This window comes from Bos javanicus, chromosome 21, assembly GCF_032452875.1.
Source record: "Bos javanicus breed banteng chromosome 21, ARS-OSU_banteng_1.0, whole genome shotgun sequence".
In the NCBI taxonomy this organism is placed as follows: Eukaryota; Metazoa; Chordata; class Mammalia; order Artiodactyla; family Bovidae; genus Bos; species Bos javanicus.
In genome coordinates this window covers 64,622,359-64,648,871 of record NC_083888.1, presented here as the reverse complement: position 1 = coordinate 64,648,871, position 26,513 = coordinate 64,622,359, and the positions used below count along the sequence as shown (strand labels likewise).

At 51.9% G+C, this 26,513-nt stretch overlaps 1 protein-coding gene across 5 annotated transcripts in view; it reads right to left on the bottom strand.

The window, feature by feature from the left end:
- WDR25 (WD repeat domain 25) overlaps positions 1-26,513 on the bottom strand; it is a 146,015-nt gene that overhangs the window by 34,292 nt on the left and 85,210 nt on the right. For 3 of the 5 annotated variants that reach the window (XM_061395331.1, XM_061395333.1, XM_061395335.1), the window contains 2 exons: positions 22,571-22,718; positions 9,018-9,148 (listed from right to left, as the gene is read on the bottom strand). The exons of 1 other annotated variant lie outside the window; for it this stretch is intronic. In XM_061395331.1, coding sequence (XP_061251315.1) covers positions 9,018-9,148; positions 22,571-22,718 — 279 coding nt within the window. Of the gene's footprint in view, positions 1-9,017; positions 9,149-22,570; positions 22,719-23,001; positions 24,634-26,513 lie in introns of those variants that run through there. One more of the 5 variants, XM_061395334.1, reaches the window with a different exon arrangement.

Here is a 26,513-nt window from a genome sequence, read left to right as displayed (position 1 = left end):
AAGGACATATACATTTATTTATATAATCATTACAAATTTCATGAAAGTATTAAATTTTTAAAAATTTCAAGGATAGGTGTTCAGGGTATGCAACACAGCTTCTTTTAGTGGCAAAATGAACTACAAACGACACACACATTGACATAACGCAAACACTGTATTTCTATAATCACTACAGGTCCATTCAGCATCTGCTTTCTACTTTTGACAGCCCTACTCCAGCTTTAAGAGCCCAAGTGCTCACATGGGGACAGGGTCCTCCCGAGTGGCACCTTCTCCCGTGGACACACACTGAGCTCCAGTGGCAGGTCCATTTCAGGTTTTTAACCAGAGTCTGCTTGGCACCCCGAGGAAAGTGCTGCCGAGTGAAGGTGAAGAGAAGGATCCAGCTAGGGGTAGTCTCTGAGATTCTGGACCCCAGGAACCCTTTCTCTAGCTTTGCCCAAGATTTTGGATGACCCAGGAGACACAGAGAAACTCCCCGGCCGCTTGTGAAGGTAGCCGGTGAGGCCCACAGGTCCACCAACACTAAAGAAATGTCCCTTCTCGGGTCCTTCTTCCAGATCCTGAGCTCCCGGCCCTGGGACGATGCCTGGTGTCCAGCGGGGGCTCAGTTATTGAAGTGTGTCCTCCTCCTGCCGTAGGGAGAGGGAGAATTCAGAATAAGTTCTGGGTGCAGATACAAGTCCGCAGTGGCTGCAGACTCCTTCCCTGAAAGCTGGACCTTCCAGGACTGGTTTCCTCGTCCACATGTGGGGCAGAGAGGCTGCCCGCACAGAGATGCTGGGCTTGTGACTTCTGACCTGAGGCTGCAGGCCCCTGGCAGTCTCCATTTCACAGCTGGGTCCTCTGACACCAGGCACCGGGCTGCAAGCGGCAGGGCTGAGCGGGCATCTGAACTCAAGGGCTGCCCTGTGTAGGCTTCCCTAGGACCCAAGTGCCCGGCTCTCACTGCCAAAGCTTCCCCTACACCCAAGACCAACGCTGCCCTCAACCTGTGAAAAGGAGGACCTGCTGGGGTGTGGGAGTCCAGGCTCTGGGTCCAGGTCCTACCCCACTATCAACCGGCCCTATGCTGGCACCTCTGTGAACCTCAGGCTCCCTGCCAGGGGGACAGGGTGACAACAGCTGCTGGCACGCCTCCCAGGACTGCTGTGTTGCTATGGGTGACACAAGAGAGAGCCCGTCACGGAGTCAGCCGGGCGGTGCCTACCCAGTCCACACCCCGAGCCCATCACGGAGTCAGCCGGGCGGTGCCTACCCAGTCCACACCCCGCGTGTCGGGGCTGGGAGGCTGCAGGGCTGAGAGCTCCCCGCTGCCACTGGACGGACGGGCCGCGGGAGCCCAGAGCTGTGACCACCTCCCCTGGGCGCCAGGCTGCCACGCCCCTTCCCCACCTCCACCTCCTCCTTTATCTCCAGCTCTCATCTGCATAAAAAGTTTGGTTTGAGGCAAAACTTAGTCAGAACTGCACAAGTACAAAGAATCCAAATAAAAAGGCTTTTTAACATAAAGCTGATGAAAGAGACAAATGGAGAGTAATCAAAACCTCATTAGGGCAAATAAGCCACCGGCCTGCAACACCGCAAAAACGGATGGTGCCCAGAACCCAGAGCCAAGGGCGCTGCGTCTCCCAGGCAGCCGCCCTAGTGGGAGCCAGCACTTCAGGACGCCCTCACCGGCCGGCAGACACCCTGCACAGCACCATCCGGGGTTCGGGATTCTCACTGATGCACCCAAACCCTGGCTCCCAGGATGGTGGGTCACCACTCCAGCTCTGCATTAGAATCACCTGCAAAGTTTTCAGAATGCTGGGTGCAGAGACCACCTGCAGAGGGGCTGGGTCTCCTCTAAGGTTCTGGGTGCTCTGACCACCAGGTCACCAGTGAAGACCAGCAACCGCTGGCTGAGTGACCGGCTGGTTCATCCCCCTGCCCCTGTCTAGGGCACGATGCCCATGGAGGGCACCTGAGAAGAGCGTGTTAACAGATGCTGGCTCAACTTCCGATTCAACTGGGAGGGCTCATCACGTGGGATTTTTTTTTAATTGGTCTTGATTTAGGCCGTTAAGTCATTCCTGCGATAGTTCCTTCCCATCTGCCCAGCACTCCGCCAGGCACTGGGAATACAGCAGAAGTGAGCAAATTCTTGCCCTCAGGGAGTCTACGCTCTGCAGGGAAAGCACACCAGAGTGAGAGGCTCTGACAAGGGGCAGAGATGAGACTCCAGGAGGATGGGAAGGATGGTCCAGAACATTGCCCTGCCCACCCCTCCGCACCGTCACCTGCATGAGGACACTCACCTGCAGTGGGTCTGGGACAAAACTCCAGAAGGAGGTCATGACACCAATTCAAGATCTGCAAGTCAAGACGCCCCTTTGCAAACTTAAAAAGAAAGAAAGGAAAGGGGCTCTACCGGTGGTTAAGATACAAGGGGCACTGGTTTGATCCGGGGTCTGCGAAGATCCCACATGCCAAAGGGCAACTAAACCCCAGCACCACAACTACTGAAGCCCACGTGCCCCAGAGCCTGTGTTCCGCAACAAGAGGAGCCACTGCAAAGAGAAGCCCGCCCGCCACAACTAGAGAGGAGCCCCCAGCCAGAGAAAGCCCGCGAGCACAGCAATGAAGACCTAGCAAAGCCAAAAATAAAGTTGTATTTTTAAAAATATTTTTTAAAAATAGAAAGAAAAGCTGTAGAACAAGCATGGAAGATTGACGATTCAGGTCAAACCAACACTAGAGCAAAACTGTGCGGGCCTGTCGGAGCGGATCTCATCCTGAGAATTACCCGAGCAGGTGCAGTCGGTGTTTTTGAGGCCTGGGGGGCCTGAGTGCCCCTGAGGCTCCTTCTTGGGCACAAAGTCCAACAATGCATCAAAGCCCGCTCTGCCCCAGCCCGCCCGGGGTTGGCCCTGCTTACAGAAGGGGAGAGAACTGGGGCAGAGGCCGGGCTCCCAGTTCCAGGAGCCACGTGTCCTAGATTCTCCAGGCCTGCTCCAGTTTGCAGCGCCAGAACCTGCTCAGCTGAGAGGTAATTTGCTGAGGTTGGAGTTCCATAATTTACTCTTGTAAAAAGGATGATTCACTAAATCAGTTCAGTTCAGTCGCTCCACGCCAGGCTTCCCTGTCCATCACCAACTCCCAGAGCTTACTCAAACTCATGTCCACTTAGTTGGTGATGCCATCCAACCATCTCATCCTCTGTCATGCCCTTCTCCTCCTGCCTTCAACCTTTCCCAGCATCAGGGTCTTTTCCGATGAGTCAGCTCTTCACATCAGGTGGCCAAAGGATTGGAGTTTCAGTTTCAGCATCAGTCCTTCCAATGAATATTCAGGACTGATTTCCTTTAGGATTGACTGGTTAGATCTTTTGAACTATGGTGTTGGAGAAGACTCTTGAGAGTCCCTTGGACAGCAAAGAGATCAAATTAATCAATCCTAAAGGAAATCAATCCTGAATATTCATTGGAAGGACTGATGCTGAAGTTCCAATACTTTGGCCACCTGATGTGAAGAGCCAACTATTGGAAAAGACCCTGATGCTGGGAAAGATTGAGGGCAAGAGGAGAAGGGCGTGGCAGAGGACAATATGGTTGGACAGCATCATCGGCTCAGTGGACTTGAGTTTGAGCAAACTCTGAGAAACAGTGGTGCACCAGGAAGCCTGGAGTGCCGCAGCCCATAGGGCCACAGTGTCGGACACGACTGAGCGACTGAGACAACAAGGCACAACAGCAGTCCCCAGTGTGATGACTTCTGGGGCTGAGGCCTTTGTGAGGTAATCAGGTTTGGATAAAGTCATAAGGGTGGAGGGCCCATGGTGAGAACAGTGGCCTTAAAAAGGCATAAAGAGATCAGAGGTTGCCCGCTCTCCATCATGTGTGGACACAGCAAGACGGCAGCTATCTACCAGCCCAGAGGAGACCCTTCACCAGAACGCGACCACACTGACACCCTGATCTTGGAGTCCAGCCTCCGCAACCATGAGAAATAAGCATCCGCTGTCCACGCCCGTGGGTTGCAGTGCTTTGTTCCAGCAATCTGAGCTGACTAAGACATCATCCTGCGGAAACAGAATCCGCATCCTAACGAGAGCCCCGGCCGGGTGCTCTCCTACGTAGGGGAGGGTTGACAGGCCTGCTGCGGAGATGACCTCTTGCTGCCCCTTTCCTGCACTACTGGGGAAACCCGATGGAGGGAAGCTTTTGCCTAGAGATTCCCCTACAATCAGCCAGCTAAGCATGTGGGAGAGGGAGGCTGGGAGCCCAGGTCTCCTGGAGCTGAGGTCAATATGCTCTGGCAGCCCATCGGGGCTCTGACCCCCACGGTAACACAAAGGTAAGGCGACAGAAATCTTGGGTTCCAGACCATACCCACATTTGGGCAGACTGTCAGGAGACAAAAAGCATCAGAAAATCTCATGCTGGCAGCATGGAGCCAGCGCCAGTAAGCAGGCTCAGAGGGCTAGTGCGGAACACAGCCTGCCGACCGGCCGGAAATGAAGTCAGGCACTGCAGAGATGAGGGATGTGCTCTGATCATCAAACCTGAGTGGAAAGAGATTGGCGGAGAAGAGAGAGAGGAGCCAAATCGCCCATTTGCTGTAATGAATTGGGCTGGACCGGAGAAGCCCAGAATCCTGACATTGATCATGCAGCTTAGCTTAAGGAATCATAAAAGTCTATGTATGGCTGGAAAGCAGCTTTAATGTCATCTGTTCCAACTGCTCCTTGGGCCCGGCAGGAGGCTGTCTGGTCCTGCTGTCATGCTCCACTGGTGGGATCAGCCGTGGCCTTAGACACCTACCCCTTGCCTTCAAAACGCAGACTTGCTTTAACCCAGCAATCTGAATTCTGGGGCCCAAGCTGCAGGAAATAAACTGCAAGTGTGGAAAACACTAGACGCACAAATGGGCCTGACAGCAGAATGTACAATAAAGCAGACTGGGTGGTTTGCCTGGGGACAGTAACAGGGAGAGAAAAGGACCCGCATACCCCTGACTGAGGCATGGTTCTCTGGAAACAACGTTCTGTGTGCACACGATTTCCACAGGGTGCCCATAAAGGGGTGAGGCACGGGGGGCCCCACCTGGTCAGCCAGGTCAGGGGGATCAGCCACGACCAGACGTGGGGTGACACACGCCACAGCCAGACCCGTCTTGGCAGGGTCAGCCAAATCCTAACTGTGTTGGCTCTACGGACCATGCGGTCTTCGGTTCAACAACCCGACTCCTGCTGCTGCGGTGTGAAAGCAGATGTGGCTGCTATGCAAGTGAATGACCAGAACTGTGTTCCAATAAAACTTTATTTACAAACATAGGAAGTATGCCAGACGTAGCCCTAAGCTTCAGCTGGTCGACCCCTCATCGCCACCTTTACATCTACTAGCTTTAAATGGCAAACCGAAGGAAAGCAAATGTCCTCCAAACCAACCTCAGGAAATGGTTTAATAAGCTGAACCACTTGAAATATATTCATTTGATCCATATTTATTGAGTGCCTGCTGTGTCAGACACACATTCTCAGTACCGAGGACGAGGCAAGGAGCAAACCAGCCAGGCGTGCGGGGTCCGAGGGATATACTGAAAATCTACAAGAACTCATCTCACTGTAAGGAAAACCCTTAGAATGCCGTGTGAAACGTGTGAAGCGAAATACAAAACTATAAGAATAAGACCAATCAACGTTTAAAAAACACACAGTGGAAAAGAACACTGAAATAAAAAAAAAGCAAGTACACGTTACAAATGTTCACCTTCAGCTGGCTCGGCCACCCCTTCTATTTCTAGTTTCTAATTTTTTCATACAAAATCACATATTATATGAAATAATAAAATCCTTCCCATTGTCCTTTTCATATTTATTTATTTGGCTAAACCAGATCTTAGTTGATGGCACATGGAATATTTAGTTATGGCATGTGGGATCTAATTCCTTGACCAGGGATGGAACCTGGGGCCCCAGCATCGGGAGCACCAGGGAAGTCCCCTTCCCATTATTTTTAAAAGAGGAAATCTGTCATGATTTTAAGGTAAAGTCTGCGTACCTCCTGCAGTTTTCCTGCCTGCCCCCGAAGGCAATAAGAGCCACACTGCTCAGCCCTAGGTGTCTGCACGCTCGCCAGGCAGGGCTGGAGAGTTCAGCACGCTGGACAGAGCCCCACGCCCCGTGGGAGCGCAGCAGGACTGCGGAGAGTCACCTTAAGCGGGCACCTTTGCCTCTCCTCTCTGGCCCTCCCGCTGGATCCACAGGAGGCGCTTGGGTCAAACCTCTCAGATGAAATATTCATTGAAGCGGGAGAGAGAGTGATCCCCTGAGTCTGGCTGGTGCAAATGTAACGAGCCCTGTGACCCAGCGAGGAGGACAGGCAGTCGGATTGTTGGGGAAAAGGAAGCAAAAACAAACGCTGCGCGGTCCCGTTACCCACGTTACTAGCTTGGGAGAGGACTGGCAAACGTGCCAGTACCAGTCTCAGCAACATCTGCTCCTAATTGCTTCTCCCCTAGCGTTCTCAGAGCGCATCAGCTGGCGTCTGCCCTGGGAGAAAATCCGATATTTTGAACAAAGTCTTAAATCAGATGGCGTCCTTGACGAGTAATTTCTTACGTGGTTGCTCTTCGGGGCTAAAAACAGTAAGCGCACCTCCGAGGGACGTGGCCGCCAGCAGGGGCTGGGTGACCAGGAGGCCCCGTCAAACGGCATGACTAAGAGTTTCCAGCTCCAACAGCACTTCCCAGTGTTTTCTTTCATTCTCCATGTATTTATAGCCCAAACATGAGTGTTCCAGTGCTTTTATAAGTCCACGTGTCCACTTCTTTATGGGTAGCTTTTCTCTCTTTTCCAAATATTTTTGTTTAAAAAAAAAAAAATAGTCTCTTTGTAAAAGAAAAAAATGTGTGTTTTTTCTTTTAAAAAAAGAGTACATCTCTCTATGTCTAATTCTCCCCCCTCTGTGTGAGGCACAATCCTGTAAGCAAGATACATATGGATGGAACATCCTGTCCTCTTGAAGGAAACTGTTTCTGGTTTTAGGTTCTCCTCAAAACACGAGCCTCCCCCGTCCACAGCCTGGTGGGAGAGCACCTTCCTGCAGCTGCTGATCCGAAGCACCAGCCTGCCTTCTGAATCCAGCACTGGAGACCTCACCCCGCCACCTTCCACCCCAGCCATTCGGAACGGCCTCTGCTCAGCGCAGACCTGCGGGGGCCGCTGCACCTGCCGGGACGGGGATGCCTTTAGGCAGCGGCTTTTGTGCTGCAGGTGCAGCAGGCTAGAGCCCTTCAGCACGGGACCACCAACTCCCCTGGGTCCCAGCCAGAGGACGGCAGTCTCTGACATTCCGCAAAGGTCAAGATCGATGCACGTTTCATCATGAATGACCCTGCAGCATTTGAGAGACTGGGTGCCTCCTTCAGACCAGGGGCGTTGCTTTCAGGGCTTGAAACAGACATCCTGAAACCACTGGCTCCCCAGAGGTTCTTCCTCACTACCCCTCCCTGAGTCCTTCTTCAGTCTTGATCCTGGCCGCCCCTGCTCACAAACCTCCCATGGCTCCCCACTGCTAATCCAAATCCAGATGCATAGCATTAAAAGTCTCTCTGCCCGCCTGTCCCACTGCCTGGGGCCCATTCCCAGCCGTGTCGAGCAGGTCATTGGTCCTGTCCAGTCTCCCACAGTCTGCATGGTCGCCTCCATCTGCTCATTCAGTCAACCAAGTTCTGCTGAGTGCCTACCACGTGCCAGGCACTGGTCTAGGAGCTAGAAGTCAGCAGCAAACGAAACAGACAGAAAGCACTGCCCTGGAAGATTACATTCAAAGGGAGGGAGACAGACAAATAGATACATACAGCCATGGCCAGATGATGATGAATGACACAGAGAGAAGTGAGGTGCGGGGGGACTAGTGAACGCCAGGGCTGCCCGGCACCTGGTCCAGGAAGGCCTTCCTGCAGAGGCAGCGTTTGAGCAGGACCCTGGAAGAGGGAGGGTGGGAACCTCTCCATAGAAACCCGGGAGGGGCGCACTGCAGGCAGGAAGAGCAAAGGTGCAGAGGCCCTGAGGCAGGAATGCGCCGGCGTGCTCTAGGTATGGCTAGGAGGCTGCTGGGACCAGAGCGGCAGAGAAGGGGCCCCTGTGGGCCACTGCAGGGACACAGCCCTTACTGTGAGTGAGACCTGAGCCTGAACGGTGCTGACCGCAAGAGTGACACATCCGACTTTCGCTATCACGGGCTACCTGGCTGCTGTGTTAGGAACACACTGTCAGGGGCTGGGGCTGGTGCGGGTGGGGTGGTGTTGCCAGGAAGACATTTATCAGAAAGGAAAGCGCTGCCATTACCCAAGCGGGAGACAAGGGCGGCTTAAAGCCACAGTTACAAACGGATCTGCTGATGGTTCGGGTGTCGGGGGATGAGAGCAGGAGCAGAGAGCGTGATGATGGGTTTGGCTTGAGCAACCAGAAGGATGGAGATGCCATGTCTTAAGTGAGGGAAGCAATGGGAGCAGCAGGTTGTAGTAACGGATGAGATTGGACAATTGCTTCTCTATAGGACTGATGGGGACTAGCCTTTAAGCCCCGAAGGCAACACAGTCTCCGCTGTGAAGCTGTCGTTGCCCTGAGTGAATGCTGGCCCCGCCCCAAGCCCCCTCCCCTCACGCACACACATAGACACACAAAGAGCACCCCTCCGCACCACTGATCTGTATCCAAATATTACTCCCTTGAGTAACCCAAGGCTGATTCACTTTCTAACATCTGGAAGCATCTGCACACAGTAGGTGCTCCACAAATATTTTTAGCAACATGCTCGCAGAGAACTGCACCTACGACGCTTTAATATCTAATGACTCAAGAATGTTCTTTCAAAACATCTAAAAATTATGCTTTGCACTGATTACATATTAAGTGGTAATTGCTCCATCTCGAGGGTCCTATATATAGATGCTGACCGCCCCCAATCATTCAGATTGTCCAGGAAGCTCTCCTGGAAAGGCCAAGTGCGGACGATGGGTGTTACCTTGCTGGTCCTTATGTCCCAAGCTTTCATTTCAGAGCTGAAGCCGCCACATACAAAAACACTGTGGTCTCTCGGATGGAACCTCAGGGCGGTGATCCTGAAGTCACTCTGGCTGCTGAACAGCTGGGTTCCTGCAACGCACGAAACGGAGAGAGTCAGAAGATACTCAGGTCACAAACTAAATACTTAACATTAAGACGCCACCTGGTACGGAGCCACAGAACACAGCCGCCTGGGCCCAGGCAGCCAGGGGAGAATTTCTGGAATCTCAGCAAGGGTAGCGTCTGCCCTCGCTCTCAGGCTACCTGAGATCCTCCACTAGCTCAACCCCACCGCACCCCTACCCGCTGGGATAAGCAATGTGCCTGAGTCCACAAACACCACCTGTTAGGTGCACAGTAAACCCATGCACATCAACCCAGTTAAAGCACATGGCAACCCTAAACCCACTTTGCAGTTTGAAGAAACCAAGGCTCAGGAAGACTGAATAACAGCTCCAAAGCTACACAATTAATACCATAGATTACTCATCGGGCAGTGTAAAAACCAAGAGCGGGATGAGCCAAAGTGATTCTTCTTAGGATCAGCACCTTACAATCACACCCTTATGGCTTGCAATAGGATGCGGTGGGTGGGGTTTGCGGTAGAGTGTGGCAGGTGGGGTGCCATCAGACCCTGAGTGATCAATGAGAGTGTGACATCACAGTGACTCAGGCCACAGGTTGGAGGAAAGGCGTGTGGACCACCGTTTCTATCTGCCATGATACTGCAATCAAGCACCCTCAGGCACTGTGCAAATGTCTGCCTGTATGCACGTAACTCTGCTGTGGAAAATATCTTCTTTATCACCAAGATCACTTAGAGGTAAGCCATAAAAATGCCAGAATTGTCGATCATTTAGAACAGGTCAGACTTGGGGCACGTGGGGAACGGAACTTCTGCGCTGAGCCAAGGTATATTGGCCTCCAAAGCCAGCGTGCCTTCCTCTGCACAGTGCCACAGCCCAGGAGGGGCATCCTTGACCACCTTTGGCCCTCAAAAACCCTCCCCTGGACTGAGGTGGAGGCAGTTAGGGACCTAAGAAGCCGGAAGCCAGTGCCCTGCCAAGATCTCAAGCAGAATCTCCTCTCACAGGAACCCAGGAGATGCGCTGGGCCCACGGATTTAGAAAGCACTTCCGGAAGGCCGCCTGGCTTTGCCTTCAGGACCATACTTAATTAAATGCTCTAGCAGCTCACCAGGTGAGGAGATAAAACTCATCAACTGGTGCTCTTGAGAGTTACAGCAGAAGTCTTGATAAAGCCAATTTGCCTAGATCATTGGTCTCCAAACTTGTCTGACAGCACAGGAACACCCTTAGGCATACGATGCCAACACGGGTATATTTATTTAATAAATAAGTGACACAGTGTGCTACTGTACCAATGTATTATGAATATAAAAACAATTACCAAAAAAAAAAGATGATTTTGAGACAAGGACAAAAGGATAAAATAACCCATATTTTAAAACACACTTTAATATGCCATTTACTAAGAGTAGCAACAAACCTCTTGGAAATGATTAAACCAAATGAGTTGTGATATTTTTAGTAAGAGCAGCAGGACTATACTTATTCCATTTTTGTAATCTAGGGACCTTTCATTGACTCGGGGACTTGACAGCAGCTGAGTTACAGCCTCAGTTTAGACCCTGAAGTTTGCCAGAGCCCCAAAAGCCTCCTTCCAGAGATTCGAGGAGCCAGAATGGAAGACATTTACCGCTGGAAACAGGAGAGACATTTCCCACTTTCTTCTACCACTGATGCAAAGGATTTTATGAACATTTTGCTAATAAAGCTCCATTTCCCCTAATGCAAAATAATGGCTCCTGCAACTAATCTTTAACAACCCAATTCACAATCCATTGAAATTTTCATTTACAGGATTTTAGAGCAGATTAGAAAAACACTGTTCCTGGGTTAAAAGTGCAAAAATCAAAGTTTTAATAGGTGATACATTCACATTATTTGGGGCAACAAAAATTACAGAATAATACAAATGATTAAAAACATCTGTTTTCAAAATGTCCTCTCCAGGATACAAACTTTTTGGAAAGAGGCTACTCTCTTGCTCTTTGTTAAAGTATCACCTTTACCTTGATGGATGATTAAACATGTTGATTTTTTTTTTCCCCGAATATCTTCTAAGGGCCTAGAGTTGGCAGTCACTTGTCATCTGAGGAAATTCTGGAAACACTTGACTTTTTGTAAGTGAAGACTCTATGCCTCCTTAAGCTCAATAAGCCCCTCCACTGTTTTGCTACAAAATGCAACACACAGAGATCTCCGTGGTCGACGTGTGTCATCATGACGTGCCGTCAAGGGCTGGCCAGTCGGGGTCGCACTGCTGACTACAGTGAAGGGACCATGAACAGTGGCCTCGCTGTCCAACCCGAGGGGAGCAGTTAAGGCAAATATGGTTCTCTGCCCGGCGCCACGTTGAAAAGCCATTTACAGCTGGGACTGTAAATAGCAGTGTGGCAAGAACAACCATGCTGGGCACTTGTTCTTGAGTCACAGGAACATTAAAGAAGGACGCACGTGAACCAAGGTGGGAAGACGTGATTCGCCCAAGGAAATGCATTGTTCGAGGCATAGTAAGATAACGCTGATATGCTGTCATAATACTGCTTTTCTAATAAATAACTCCCCTGTGAAGCATCAGGAAGATGAACAGACTTGTAGTGTTCTGGGTGCTGTGTCCCTTTCATTAGCTCAAAAGACAAGCAACTCTCTCAAGTTAACCAAAAAAATTGCTTCCCGGGGAATGAATCTCATTGGAAACCTGGTACTTCTTGTTCTCGTTCTTCCTCTTTCTTTGCCTTTCCTGAAACTTGTCTGGAACCCAAACTCTTCCTCGCCTTTCTGCTACAGTTGAAACCAAGTCAGAAAACCATGGTCAGAAACCAAGCGTGGGACTTCCCTGGTGGTCCAGGGACCAAGACTTCACAGCCCCAGTGCAGGCGGCCCGGGTTCAATCCCACGTTCTGCAAACTGAGAGTCCGCATGCCACAAGTCAAGATCCCACGTGCTGCCACCAACACCAAAAGATGCCACACGCCGCAACTAAGAGCCTGCGTGGCCAAGTACACAAATATTTAAAAGGAAGATGAAAGAAAGAAACCCAGCATTTAAGAGCCCAGTTAGCAGGCTCCCCGTCCAGGAAGGATGGAACAGAGGCTGCCAGCCTGTGCACCCCAGGGCTGGCCTCAGGAGCCTCGCTTCAGCCAAAGGGCTGGGGGACCCGCATGGGGGCTCAGGGGAAAGGCAATCATCACGATCCCTTGTTGGAAAAGGAGCGTCCAGGTGCCGCTGCAGCCCTCGCAATGCGAGAAGGCCCCAGCAGGCCACAAGTCTTCTCTTCAGAAGGAAACAACTGTGCCTAATGCCGACTTCTTGCTCATTTGCAATTCACTGCCAACCCTTAAGTCCAAAAGGAAAAACAAACTATCTGCCTGGAGGAAAAAAATAATCCTCCCTGTTTCTTGGACCATATCATATAACCATATGCTTATTTCAGGAACGGCAGTGAATTAGCCATGTTTTTTCAAAAAGTGTAGTGATACAGTCTTGCCAGCAATGGTACGGGTGGGGGGCGGGGGAGAGGAGAGGAAAAGTGAAAGTCGAGCTGCTAAAAGATAATGACTGAACATTTTTGCTGAAAAAAAAAACGTATTTGACTATGTTATTCATTCTCCATTCCCTAAAGAGACTGAGAATCTATGTCTTTTAAGTACTAAAATTTTCCAGTTGGAAGACAAGCCATAATTTATATCTTTTTTTCCTACTTTTACTTGTAATATCTCGGCCTCTGCTGTATTTTCTTTGTTAAAAGGGACCAAAACTAAAAAATGTTTCCATTTTTTAATAAGCTTCAGTTCAGTTCAGTTCAGTCGCTCCGTCTTGTCCGACTCTTTGCGACCCCATGGACAGCAGCACGCCAGGCCTCCCTGTCCATCACCAACTCCCGGAGTTCACTCAAACTCATGTCAATTGAGTCTGTGATGCCATCCAGCCATCTCATCCTCTGTTGTCCCCTTCTCCTCCTGCCCCCAATCCCTCCCAGCATCAGAGTCTTTTCCAATGAATCAACTTTTCACATGAGGTGGCCAAAGTATTGGAGTTTCAGCTTCAGCATCAGTCCTTCCAATGAACACCCAGGACTGATCTCCTTTAGGATGAACTGGTTGGATCTCCTTGCAGTCCAAGGGACTCTCAAGAGTCTTCTCCAACACCACAGTTCAAAAGCATCAATTCTTCGGCACTCAGCTTTCTTCATAGTTTAACTCTCACATCCATACATGACCACTGGAAAAACCATAGCCTTGACTAGACGGACCTTTGTTGACAAAGTAAAGTCTCTGCTTTTCAATATGCTATCTAGGTTGGTCATAACTTTCCTTCCAAGGAGTAAGCGTCTTTTAATTTCATGGCTGCAGTCACCATCTGCAGTGATTTTGGAGCCCAGAAAAATAAAATCTGACACTTTCCACTGTTTCCCCATCTATTTCCCATGAAGTGATGGAACCAGATGCCATGATCTTAGTTTTCTGAATGCTGAGCTTTAAGCCAACTTTTTCACTCTCCTCTTTCACTTTCATCAAGAGGCTTTTTAGTTGCTCTTTACTTTCTGCCGTAAGGGTGGTGTCATCTGCATATCTGAGGTTATTGATATTTCTCCCGGCAATCTTGATTCCAGCTTGTGCTTCTTCCAGCTCAGCATTTCTCATGATGTACTCTGCATAGAAGTTAAATAAGCAGGGTGACAATATACAGCCTTGACATACTTCTTTTCCTATTTGGAACCAGTCTGTTGTTCCATGTCCAGTTCTAACTGTTGCTTTCTGACCTGCATATAGGTTTCTCAAGAGGCAGGTCAGGTGGTCTGGTATTCCCATCTCTTGAAGAATTTTCCACAGTTTATTGTGATCTACCTAGTCAAAGGCTTTGGCATAGTCAATAAAGCAGAAATAGACGTTTTTCTGGAACTCTCTTGCTTTTTCCATGATCCAGCAGATGTTGGCAATTTGATCTCTCATTCCTCTGCCTTTTCTCAAAACCAGCTTGAACATCTGGAAGTTCACGGTTCACATATTGCTGAAACCTGGCTTGGAGAATTTTGAGCATTACTTTACTAGTGTGTGAGATGAGTGCAATTGTGCAGTAGTTTGAACATTCTTTGGCATTGCCTTTCTTTGGGATTGGAATGAAAACTGACCTTTTCCAGTCCTGTGGCCACTGCTGAGTTTTCCAAATTTGCTGGCATATTGAGTACAGCACTTTCACAGCTTACAGATCCCTAATTTTCGAGAGACACAACCTAAGGAGGTCTGGGGTGAGACTGTGATGCAATCAGGGCCCCAGCAACCTGTGCAAAGCGAAAGGTGATACCGAGGAGGGGTTGAGGGTCACACAGACCCAGGGCTCATCCCAGCTCTGTCACTTTCAGGAGAGCGACCCTGGGCAGGCCCCTTCTCCGCGGAGTCACGTGCCCTCAAACGCACACGTGTTGGGAGGGCAGTAAGCAGCGTGGGATGCAGAGGATTCTAGAAGGCCCAGCAGACAGCAAACAACAAAGGGAAACTCTTCTGGTTTGAAGACAACTAAGCCCCAAATTATTGAATTCATCCTTAGCTAAACTGAAAGCTAAAACCAAGGGATATGAGTTTTCAACAGCAGGAGACTTGAGAGATTACTGACTTAAGTTTTTGTTCTGAGGCTATGAGAATATGATGCCCCGGGCTGGCCTTTACATTTTCTTAAAGAGACATGGATAAGGCTGGCAAACATTTATCAGACACTGTCTTGAAGGTGATAGCCGTGATGGAAGCGGAGGTCCTGGCCTGTCACATGTGCTCCTGCTCTGAAACTTCTCAGAAACTGGGCGGCATAGTTATCACATCCCTTCCCGGGGCCATGAGACTCTGAGCACAACGCTTGGTTATATATAACCTCTAACCGTGAGACGCATCCGACTTGTTTACACATTTGTTATGGAAAATTCCACTTCTTCATTGTATGCTGCTTATAAGAAACTGAGTTTTAAAATATTTAATCCACTAACACTGACGTTATTGATCGTGTTATAATGAACTTGACCGGTATAAGCACTGTTCAGACCCTCTTGGAGTTAGGAAAAATCACTTCTTTGCCTCCGTGAATCAATAATGATACAAACAAACTATAACTCGCCATTAAAGCAAAAACATGTTGGAAATAGAACGCAGAAATGCAATTTGTTCTCTTGACACTCCTGTTGCCGCCAGGGTGCCGTCACCGATATTGCTGAGACAAGGCAGCTAGTCACGCCGGCCGGGGTCCTCCTCAGGGAGCCCCCACCACCCTTTCTCAGACAGACACACTGAGCTCCCCGAGGTGACCACCCGCGCGGCTGGGCGACACTATCTGTCCACCCTAACACCGACCATGCAGGGCCCTTTCGTCATGCGGGCTCCAGGGCCCTGAGGGGCCTCTCCAGCCCCCTCAGTAGGTCTGCATCCCAGCCCAGGTCCTGGCACGTAACAACTCAGGTGAAACCCAAGCCTGGGTCCCCAAGAGACTGCAGGGAAGTTCAGGCCCTCTTCTCAGGGGAGAGGGCCCCTGCCTGGGGCGTGCATGGGTCCTACTGCAACTCTGCGTGGACCTGTTTCACAGCGGGCTGCACAGAGGACAGAGAGGGGACGTCACACAAACTGGTCACACTGGGACAGAGGCTGGACCCAAGCAACCCTGGGGCCCGGCCGGCTGCACCCCACCTTGCCCAGGTACACCGTGACCTTTCCTTCTCCTGGGCTCTGCGTGCTCATCGCGGGCTGGGGAGCGGGCTGCGGAGACATTGACAAGGGATTGGCTGCGACTGCCGGCTGCGGGTGATGGAGCTCGTGTTCCCAGGCAGGCGGCATATGACTCATTCCACTAAAATCAATATCGTTACACTCATCCTCTGGGAAGTATTCAGCCAGCTGTAAATTTAACCATCCTGACTCGAAGTTAACAAGAACAGGAGCTTGCTAACTTTCAGATCAAACTCTGCAGATCAGAAACAAGGGCTGCCTTGGCATGCCGGGCTGAGTCCTGGGGAGGGGCCCAGGCCAGAGTTCAGACAGGCCCACGTCTGCACGCTCTCCCCACAGATAAGCTGGCAGCCCCTGGATCAGCTGGCAATCCTCTCGGATCTGTAGGCTCCAGGTACAAGGAATTAGGATAACAGATCTGACCTTCAGAGGCTGTTCTGAGAATTAGAGACAATGCAGGTAAGACAGAGAGCCCCGGACAAATGACAGGCCTGAAGACAGCAGCTGCGGCAGCAGCCGTAGTAACAGAAGAAATGGCAGTAGTTATAGAAATTTCTCTTACATCAAGCTTGGCCACTGCATTTAATTAACTGGACAGGGCTGAGTTTACTAACTTTTAAAAAAAAAAAAAATAGTTGTCCACTTGCAAAAAGAAAGGGTCCATCCCAAAGGTATAACTTAAGTTGGTTTTCTGGGACTCGGAGGTCACCGCTGGGACATGAACAAGCCGTGACCGTGTTTAGGCTCCGGGGTCAATCAACGGAGGTCATCCTACCTGCGAAGGGAGCCAAACTGCACTGCAATCGCAATTAAACACACACAGAGATAAAGCCACCACTGCTGTGCAATAACGGTAATGAATGAAATAGCACCGTTGATTAAAAACCACCTTTGATTTATCCAGAGGGCTGGCATGAGCTTAACTAGCAGATGACAAGACGGACGTCTGTGGAGGCAGGGAGGGGCCTCAGAGGCACATTCCAAGTGTGAGATACAGGGCTGGCGGGGGCCTCCTCAAGCATGGTAGCACCCGATTTCATATATATACACAGTTAGGGTCAGCTTCTCACCCCGAAGCTGTGTGGAAAGAGGGGGAGAAATTAAGGTTGGGACTGGAGAGAGATACTCCTGCAGGCGGAAGAGAAGAACGTGGGTGGGAATGGGGACACGTGCCTGGATCAGGGGGGCACAGCCTCCATGTCTGGATCTAGGGCCAAAGGAGTGATGACACGAACATGCCCGCACCCTCGGGAGCGCCGTATCCATGCCCACTGGCAGCAGGCCTTCCTGCTCTCCATGGGCACAGGGGGAACGCTTAACCAGGGTCCTCTGAGATGCTCTAGAAAACAGTCAAGGTGCTGAAAAGCCCGGGACTAGAGACACCCAGGCCCCTCGGGGCAGCGCTGCTCTGCAGGCTGTGGCCCCACAAGGAGCCTCCCCTTGGGCCCCTTCTCCAGAGCTGAGCGAGCCCCTGACACTCTCCTCGGGTCTTTTAATTTGGAGGCTTCTCACCCCTTCCTCTGCCAAGTGTTCTAAAATCATCAGGGCAAACACTCCTCCTGCCGGAAGGAGGGGTGCAGCCAGGACAGCCACTCACTTCATCAGAGGGATGAGTCCGGATCGGCCTGGGTGCGGCTCCTTCCCAGAGGCCCGCCGCCCCACCCCACCGCCACGAGTTATCCTCCACTCGGCAGGCAGGGAGCCAGCTGCTCGGGAGAGGGCCAAGCAGGCTCTCCTGGACTCAGTTTACACAAACTGTTGGCCTGCAACCCAGAAACAGACGTGGTGAGGGAACCCACTCTTGCCCTTCAAACGCCAGGAGACTGGCCAGAGCCTCTGCCAGTCTCACAGGCTGGAGCTGAACCCCAGTTCTGTCACTGCAGGTCACCAAACACCAGGCCTCGGTGTCTGAGTCAATGAAATGGGGATAAAAATATCTCACTGACTGGTTAGTGTGGAGACTAAATACATACTAAGCAGAGGGCCTAATATCCACTTATTCATTTCAGCTTGATACAGGCCAAACAGGGTGCCGGGAACCAGGGCTAGAGGGCCCACGGCCTGGCCCACCATGAGCACTGGCCACTTTGTCATTCCCTTTTTCCATGTTTCTGTGATGGAGGCCCCAATCATGATGCAAAAACGAGGGAAGCACCAGAAGACACTTTCTGGAAAACAAGAGCAATGATTATTGGTGGGGCCAGTCCCGGTTGGCCACTTGGGCCCACATACCCATGCCAAGGGACACAGCAATCCCAGAGCAGGAAAAGCCAGGCAGGGGCTGGGGACAGCAAGGCTGTGGGTGGTGGGGTCTGAGCAAAGAGGACACCCACCCCAAAGAAAGGGCAGGTGCCAACACATGACGAGCAGAAAGCTGCTACCCCCCACCAGGCCATCCTGTCATGGAGAAGGAAAAGATGGAGAAGCAGCTGGGAGACCCTGAAAGGTGGTCTTCCCATCCATCTGCCCTTAGACTCACACGTGGGATCAAGGCCATGCTAGGAAGCCGGCTCAGGGCCTCTTGGGAGGCTCTCGGAACTGAGCCACCAAAGCTGCCCCGTTTGGAGAAATCGTCCAGCAGCTGGATCCGGATGCTCAGAGGAACAAGGCCATCATTTCCCACCTTCTGTCAGGCCTTGTAGGGCAGAGATGGAGCAGGGCAGGAGCTGCTTTGCTAAGTGGCCTCCATGCAGCAGGCACTTACTCTGTACATGTGATCTCAGCTGTGCCCCTCGACGAGCCCACCCGCTGGGCACTGCTACCCACTTCACAGATGCAGAAAGACAGCTCAAGGACCCTCCCCCAAGGACACCCGGCTTGCACCCCATCCAAGCTCCTTCGGTCCCACCGTGCCTCCAGTATCCGGGAGCTGGGACCAGGTGGCACTGCCCGGATGCCCCGCACGGGCTAGTCACACATTGGGAGAGCTGACTGGGCACAGGAAGGACAATAAGGGATCCTGACCACCCAGCGCCCTGGGGGCTCCAGGGAAAGGACCACCTCCCTTGTAGCCAACAAATGCATGCCAAGTCCGAGGCCTCACCAGCCAGGCTGCAGGCTGGAATCTGCAAGAAACCAGCGCCACTTGGAACTGAACAAGCACAAGCTGGCCGGGGGCTTCCGAGGAGTCAGGCTGACTTGGTATGCCGGACACTGACTCACTTGCGCCCTGGAGGAGTCGACGAGCGCTCCCCAAGACCACCTCAGCCGAATGTACCAGAGACGTTTTGTTAGGAAGACTACAGACTGAAATGAGAGCACCAAAAATAATTAATCTGTGAGCAGATTTTATTTAAGTGTTGATTCATGGTTGTTCTATAAGCCAACAGCCCGTCAGAACTATAAATTAACGAGATAAAATGTGGCTGGCCCTCCATATTTCAGGCCAGGTATTGACGTTTCCGAATCCACAGATTTTTAACTGTATTGATTGAGGACACCAGGATAAATGGCCTTGGCGCCAAATTCCCATTAGCGACAATGGGCACCGAGTGACTAATTCCCAGAGCGCAGCAGTGAGAACGCCCTGCGGTGCCTTCTCCTGGCAGGGAGTTCTAATTAGATTGAAATGAAAAAGCCAAATCACCAAGGGCGGAAAGAGGCAGATCAAGTGAAAAGGAAGATCAGACTTGGTGGCGAGAAAGGACAAGAGAAGTCAAATGAGGTCGCGAGCCACAGGGACTGCAGGCGGAGAACATCCCCGCACACGCTGGGCCAGGGCACATGGAGCCCCCAGCCCACCCTGCGGCCCCCGTGAACCCAGCCCTGCCCAGCAAGTGCCAGCCTCAGCTCAGCCTCGTCCACACATCCACTGAGCAGCTGCTCGAGCGGGCCCTGGCCGGGTGACAGAGACCCAGGGACCAGCAGGACAGGCCCCCCCCGCCGCCCTTCTCAGGGAGCTCCCACACTAACGGGGGTGGACGGACCCAGAAACCCAACAACCCCTCAACAGGAAAGGCCCCGTCCAGGAGCTAGAGGGCTTCCCCAAGGGCAAGAGCAAACCCCTGGCCCCTACCTGCCCCCCTCAAGGCACAGAGTGCATGCATGCTGCTCACCAATGCGGCCCGGCACGAGGGCCTGCACACAGCTGGTGCTCAATAAGTAACAGCTGAATGAATGAGAAGGGGCCTTCAAGAGGCGAATCAGGTGGTGAGCCCATTCCCAGCAGAGGGGTGCAGAGGAAAGTGCCCCCTCACCACCCCGAGTGGACAGCAAGGCCCGTCCCACCCCACACACCGCAGCTGGGGCAGCAGACGGCGTTCCCTCCAGCACAGTCCAGCACAGACCGGGTGGGGCGGGCACATTCCCCTCCTGCGGCTCCCACCGCACCGTGGGTCACACCTGCCACCAGGGAGACCTGCCATGACTCCCTCCTGCTCCAAACTCAGCAACAGCCCCCGACCGCCACCGGCTGTGGCAGGCCCTAACTCAGTAGGCGGGAGGCCTCCCGGAAGGCCTGAACACGTCTGAACCCCCCATACTCGCTCCCACCCACACTCACACCCAGAGACCGTGGCAGGGTCTGTTTAACATCTGTTGACTGAGGAGACAGATTGTGACAAAGGGCCACCAGGAATTCACTAATGTTGTCAAACTGACTTGCATTTGATTAACCCGCCAGCATCACCTGTGTGGGAAACTCATCCCACCTCCACCCCTGGGCAGGCGATGCAGGCACCCGTGGGTGCTCAGTGATGCTGGTCTGGGGAGCAGCATGTGGGGAAGGCACGCCCCATGGTCCAGGACGCGTGTGGAGCTGGAGCTCCCATTCCTGCACCCCCAGACTCACCTCCCCCAGCTCCCTGCACCCCACACACACCACATGGTTCATGCTCCCATGATGGATCCATCCTCGTTCCATCTGCTGAAATTCCACTTCCCTCCTCCTCCTCACCAGCTTCCCTCCATCCTGATTCTCTGTCTCCCCTATTCCTGCATCAGCTTGGGCCCCACTTCCTCAAGGAAGCCTTCCTTGATCTTCCAGGCTACATCATCTCAGCCTTTCACTGTTCTCTGGGACTCCCTGCATGTCTGTCTCCACCAGCAGATGGGAGCTTCTCCAGGGTGGATCCTGGGGCTTGTTCACCTCTGTGTCTCCAATACCAAGCATGGCTTCCTGGATCCACGGGCAACACAGTGTAGCAGTCAGGCCACCAGCCTCGGAGCCTGGTAGACCTGTGATCATCCTGGCTCGGCCACTGCCCGGCTGTGCCTCTGGGTCTGCGTGACAAAGGGGACTCTGGAGGTGCCAGTCTCAAGGAGTAAGTGGGGCCTCACCCTGAACGGAAGGCTACAGAAGACCCTGCACACAGCAGGCACTTGGTGACAGGACCTCCTACTGTCATTGACTCAACGGTCACCATTACCCAGCGGGACCAAACCCCCGGAGCCGCAGCTCCCTCTCGGCCTGGACGGGCTCCCAGGAAGGTCACGGTCTGAGGAGCGCACACACCCAGCACGGTGGAACGGGCATGGAGTCTGCAGCGGCACAGGTGTGGCTCCAAACCCCACCTTCCGTGCACCCCTGGAGGCCCCGAGCCAGTCCCTTGCCCCTCTGAGCCTCAGTTTCATCACCTGGGAAATGGGGAAAACGGTGGCTGGCAGGATCAACGTGTCACATGCAAAGCCTGGAACACTGCACCCACCGCCCTCATGGCTGTCAGCCTGGTCACCACCCCACCGACTGACAGCCCCCGGGGCTCGGTCACAGGCACTGCGAGGCACGCATAAGGCTACCCTGCATGACCCAGCAAGAGACAAGGACACTCGGGGTGAGGAACATACCCGCTGCACCCGAGCCGCGGGGCAGAGTGAGGGCCCAGGCTCTGGGGGTGCTCAGCCCACTGTTTGCTGGGCTCTGGGAGAAGCCTGGGCCCCCAGCGTCTCCCCAGCTTGGCCAGGCAGCCAGGGGCGTCCCAGGGATCAGTGTGAACCCAGGCCTCCCCTCCTGGCCCTAGTGGCGGTACCCAGAACAAAGTGAGCCAGGAGGAAGCCAGGGAGGCACCAAGGGCAGCCAGCCTGGGGTCGGGGGGCTAGGCTGGAAGCCAGCTCCGTCCTCACTGGAGAACCACGGCCAGGCCCGTGGTGCTCCCAGCGCCTGCCGCCCAGGAAAGCTGGGGAGTGGAAAAGTTCCCTCACTGACTTCTCTCTCCTTCTCGCCCTGCTTGTCAAGCACCCCCTGAGGACCCAGCCAGCACAAATCCATCTCACCCAGAGGCCGGTGCGGGGCAGGCGGGCATGAAAGCAGAACTCGTTTGCAGACTTCCCTTATGAGCTGGAATCGTTCCTTACAGCCTTTCAACGGTAATGAATTGACAGGAATTCTAAACTGATTCCAACCAAAGGACACTGTGATAAAGCTAAATCTATTTCAGTACAAATTGCATGTCAGAAGTTGATTAAAAAGCCACCTCTTTATCCAGCCCCACAGCTTGGGGCCGAGACAACCTTGGGGCTCTGTCCTCCAGGCGAGTTGGCCAAGGCCCACCGTGAACCTCTCCGTGGAGAGGCTCCGTTTCAGCCAAATGGAAACACATTCCCCAAGCTGCATCGCCCCTGATCCCAGGTGCCCCAGCCCTGAAAATGGCTGCAGCCTGTGGCCGCAGGATTCCACCCCCGCACCCCAACCTGGCCAGGAGGAGCCTCCCCAGAGAGAACGTTGGCTCAGCTGCCAGCTCGCAGGAGGCGGCGCCTCGGGGGAAGGATACAGAAAAACATACCTGTTTCGAGGTCTGTGAGGTGCAGGGCAAAGTCGAAACCGCCGCTGAGGATGCGCCGGCCGCAGGGGGACCACCGGGCGGCCCGCACTGCCTCGCTGTGCAGGGAGTAGGTCTGCAAACAGCTCCCTGAGTCCACGGCGTTCCACACCTACAAGGCAAGCACAGCGACACACGGCATGAGTGGGACCCCGACCTCGGGCTCAGCTGGGCCCTCTGCATGGGGAAAACGCTCCCAGAGTGGAACTAGACTCCCCATATTTGACCTTCCAAGCAGGATCTAGATGCGAAATTCTCTTGGTGGGAATATAATAAGGCCTTAGGACTGGCAGGTCACGAGGGAGCCGTTCCCAAAACTTTTTCTGGGGTTAAGGGAGCCCACAAGGAAACAGCCTGTCCTGTATCCTGCCACGCACCTGCCCAGCCCTTCTCACCTGCTTCACACCTGCTCGCCACCTGTGCCTCTGACCTCTGTCCTCTGAGACAGGGCTTTCTGAGCCCCGCAATGGACATGGCAGCAGGCCAGGCCATCTGCATACGTCCCGCTTTAAGACTAAAATCCAAACTAGAGCCTGCCACACCGGTGCCTGCAACCAGACCAGGAGCAGACACCTGCCCGAGGGGCACGCTGTCCTTTTTCCTGGGAGAGAAGGTACCATCCCTCCCTGGGCCCCTGCTCTCTGTGGAGAGTGATGCTCATGGCAGAAATCCCTGTGTACACTTAATGACCTCTGAAATGTGTTTTTAAGCCCTCAAGTACAGAACTGAACATTCCGAGAGCAGGGACCATTCGGGCGTGAAAGAGCTGCATTTGGCTTCCCACCAGCTCTCGCAGCAAACTCCGCCAACCACCATGAGCCCCCCAGGAAAGACTAGCAAGCAAGGAGCCTGAGCCAGCTAGCCCTACGCCTGACACAGGGGGGTGCTCAATAGTACAAGTATCCCCCTCTCTGGTGTCACCCCAGGAAGAAGGGGACACTCTCACCGACCCTCCGAGCTGGGTCAGAGGCGTGAACAAAGTAGCCAGAAGGCACCTGCTGCGCCTCCCGAGTGACGCTGCTGCTCGCAGGTCATGTGACTTGGCCGAGAAGCTTGGCCTCTCCTGGCCTCAGTCTGCACCTCCACATAACGGGGGTAAGCGGGGCCCCACTACCGGACAGCAGTGGCGGGGAACGAGAGAGGGTTGGGCACGCTGCACCGTGCCTGGCGCCCGGCAGGAGCTGCGGTGCTGGAGGCTGTGCTTTCTTGAGGCGTGTAGAGCATGTGGTTTTTAACAGCAGGATTCCCTGACCCTCTCTTGTTTCCTTAGTAAGAGTAAACCCAAAGCATGCCCACGCGCATCCACAAACTGGATGTGAGCAATAACCTCCCCTTTCAAGATGAGAAAATTCACCCTGTCACATTCTGAAGGTTCTCCAAATGCACAGGATCAGAGTTCTGAAAGCGTTATTTCCCAGGCATATGTAAATATCTAAGATTAAGAAAACAAGAGGTCAACAGTGGCCTTCCAAGGATGTTGAGAGACCTCAGTTCCTTTCTTCCTTGTGAGGGGTCAACAGCTGGGGTTTCAGACTGAAAAGCAAAAACCAGCAGCATTTACATTTAGAAATATGAACAGAAATAACAGAGGAGGCAGCCAGAAGACTTCAAAGTGAAGTGGGAATTCATGGTGGAAAGGCAGAGCACAGGAAACTGCTGTTTTTTTTCAAAACTATGTACAAGTATGACTTGAATAGATACAATAAAGTAAAATTAATGAACTAGATCTACAGGGTTATAGTCCTGAATACATAAGGCAATGCACACTGTTGCATATATTCAGTATGATGTCATCTAAGCTTTAAAAGCACATAAAAACACCACCTCACATCCATTAGAATGGCTTCTATTATTTAAAAAAAAAGAAGAAGATAAGTGTTGGCAAAGATGTGGAGAAATCAGAACCTTTGTACATTGTTGATGGAAATGCAAAACGGTTTGCTCACTAGAGGGAAAAAAAGTATAGCAAAACCTCAAAAAATTAAGCATAGAATTATAATATGAACCAGCAATTGTTCATATTATATATATATATGTGTATATATATATATATATAACCATACACTTGTGTATATATGCTCAAAAAAGTAAAACCACGGTCTCAAAGACATATTTGTACCCCAATGTTCATAGCTGTTGATGGATGGGGCTGTGTTCCCTCCCTGTATTTTGGCTGAGGCCAAACTGTGGTAAGGGTAAGGCCGGTAAGGGTGACCTCCTTCTAAAGGGCTTATGCCAGAACTGTTGTATTCAGTGCCCCTGACCCCACGGCAGCCACTCAACCCACGTCTCCACCGGAGACTCACACAGGCAGGTCTGACTCAGTCTCTCGTGGGGCCGCTGCTCCTTTCTCCTGGGTCCTGGTGCACACAGGTTTTGTTTGTGCCCTCCAAGAGGCTGTTTCCCCAGTCCTGTGCAAGTTCTGTAATCAAATCCCACTGGCCTTCAAAGTCAAATTCCCTGGGGGTCCTCAGCCCCTTTGCCAGATCCCTACATTGGGAAATCTATTGTAGGCCCTAGAACTTTCACAACAGTGACAAAAATCACTGCAGATGGTGACTGCAGCCATGAAGTTAAAAGGCACTTGCTCCTTGGAAGAAAAGCTATGACCAACCTAGACAGCACATTAAAAAGCAGAGACGTGACTTTACCGACAAAGGTACGTCTAGTCAAAGCTATGGTTTTTCCTGCAGTCATGTATGGATGTGAGAGTTGGACCATCAAGAAAACTGAGTGTTAAAGAATTCATGCTTTTGAACTGTGGTGCTGGAGAAGACTCTTGAGAGTCTCCTGGACTGCAAGATAAAACCAGTCAATCCTAAAGGAGATCAGTCCTGAATATTCATTGAAAGGACTGATACTGAAGCTGAAGCTCCAATCTTTTGGCCACCTGATGCAAAGAACTGACTCATTTGAAAAGACCCTGATGCTAGGAAAGATTGAAGCCAGGAGGAGAAGGGGATGACAGAGGATGAGATGGTTGGATGGCATCACAGACTCGATGGACATGAGTTTGAGTAGGCTCCGAGAGTTGGTGACGGACAGGGAAGCCTGGCGTGCTGCAGTCCATGGGGCTGTGCTGCAGTCTGTGGAGTCACAGAGAGCTGGACATGACTGAGTGACTGAACTGAACTGGACTGAATGTCCATAGCTGCATTCATTATTCACAACAGTCAAAAGATGGAAGCAACCCAAGTGTCCACTGATGAATAAATGGATAAACAAAAGGTGATCTATATATATAACATACATGTATATCACATACATGTACACTTACACAGTGAAATATTACTATCTTAAGAAATGAAATTCTGACACATCCCACCATATGGATAAACCCTGAAGACCTCACGCTGAGTGAAGTGAGCCAGTCACAAAAAGTATAATCTCACATACAAGAGGTTCCGAGAGCAGTCAAAATCATGGTAGAAAGTACAGCAGTGGTTACCTGGGATTGCCGGGAGGGGGAAATGGGGATCGTGTTAATGGGGACACAGTTTCAATTTTGCAACATGAAGAGTTCTGCAGATGCATGGTGGTGATGGCTGTACAACAATGTGAATGCACTTAGACTTGTTGTCTAATCACTAAGTGGTGACCAACTCTTTTGCGACCCCATGGACTGTATAGCCCAACAGGTTCCTCTGTCCACAGGATTTCCCAGGCAATACTGGAGTGGGTACCCATTTCTTCCTCTGGGGGAATCTTCCTGACCCAGGGATCAAAGCTAGGTTCTCTGCATCGGGAGTGCGGAATCTCAGCCACTGGACCACCAGGGAAGCTACCTTAATGCCAATGAATCTACACTGAAAAATGGCTACATCCTATGTAGCCATTACATATTATGTAAATCTTATGTGTATTTCATCACAATTTTAAAAACACACAGAAGGGACTTCCCTGGTGG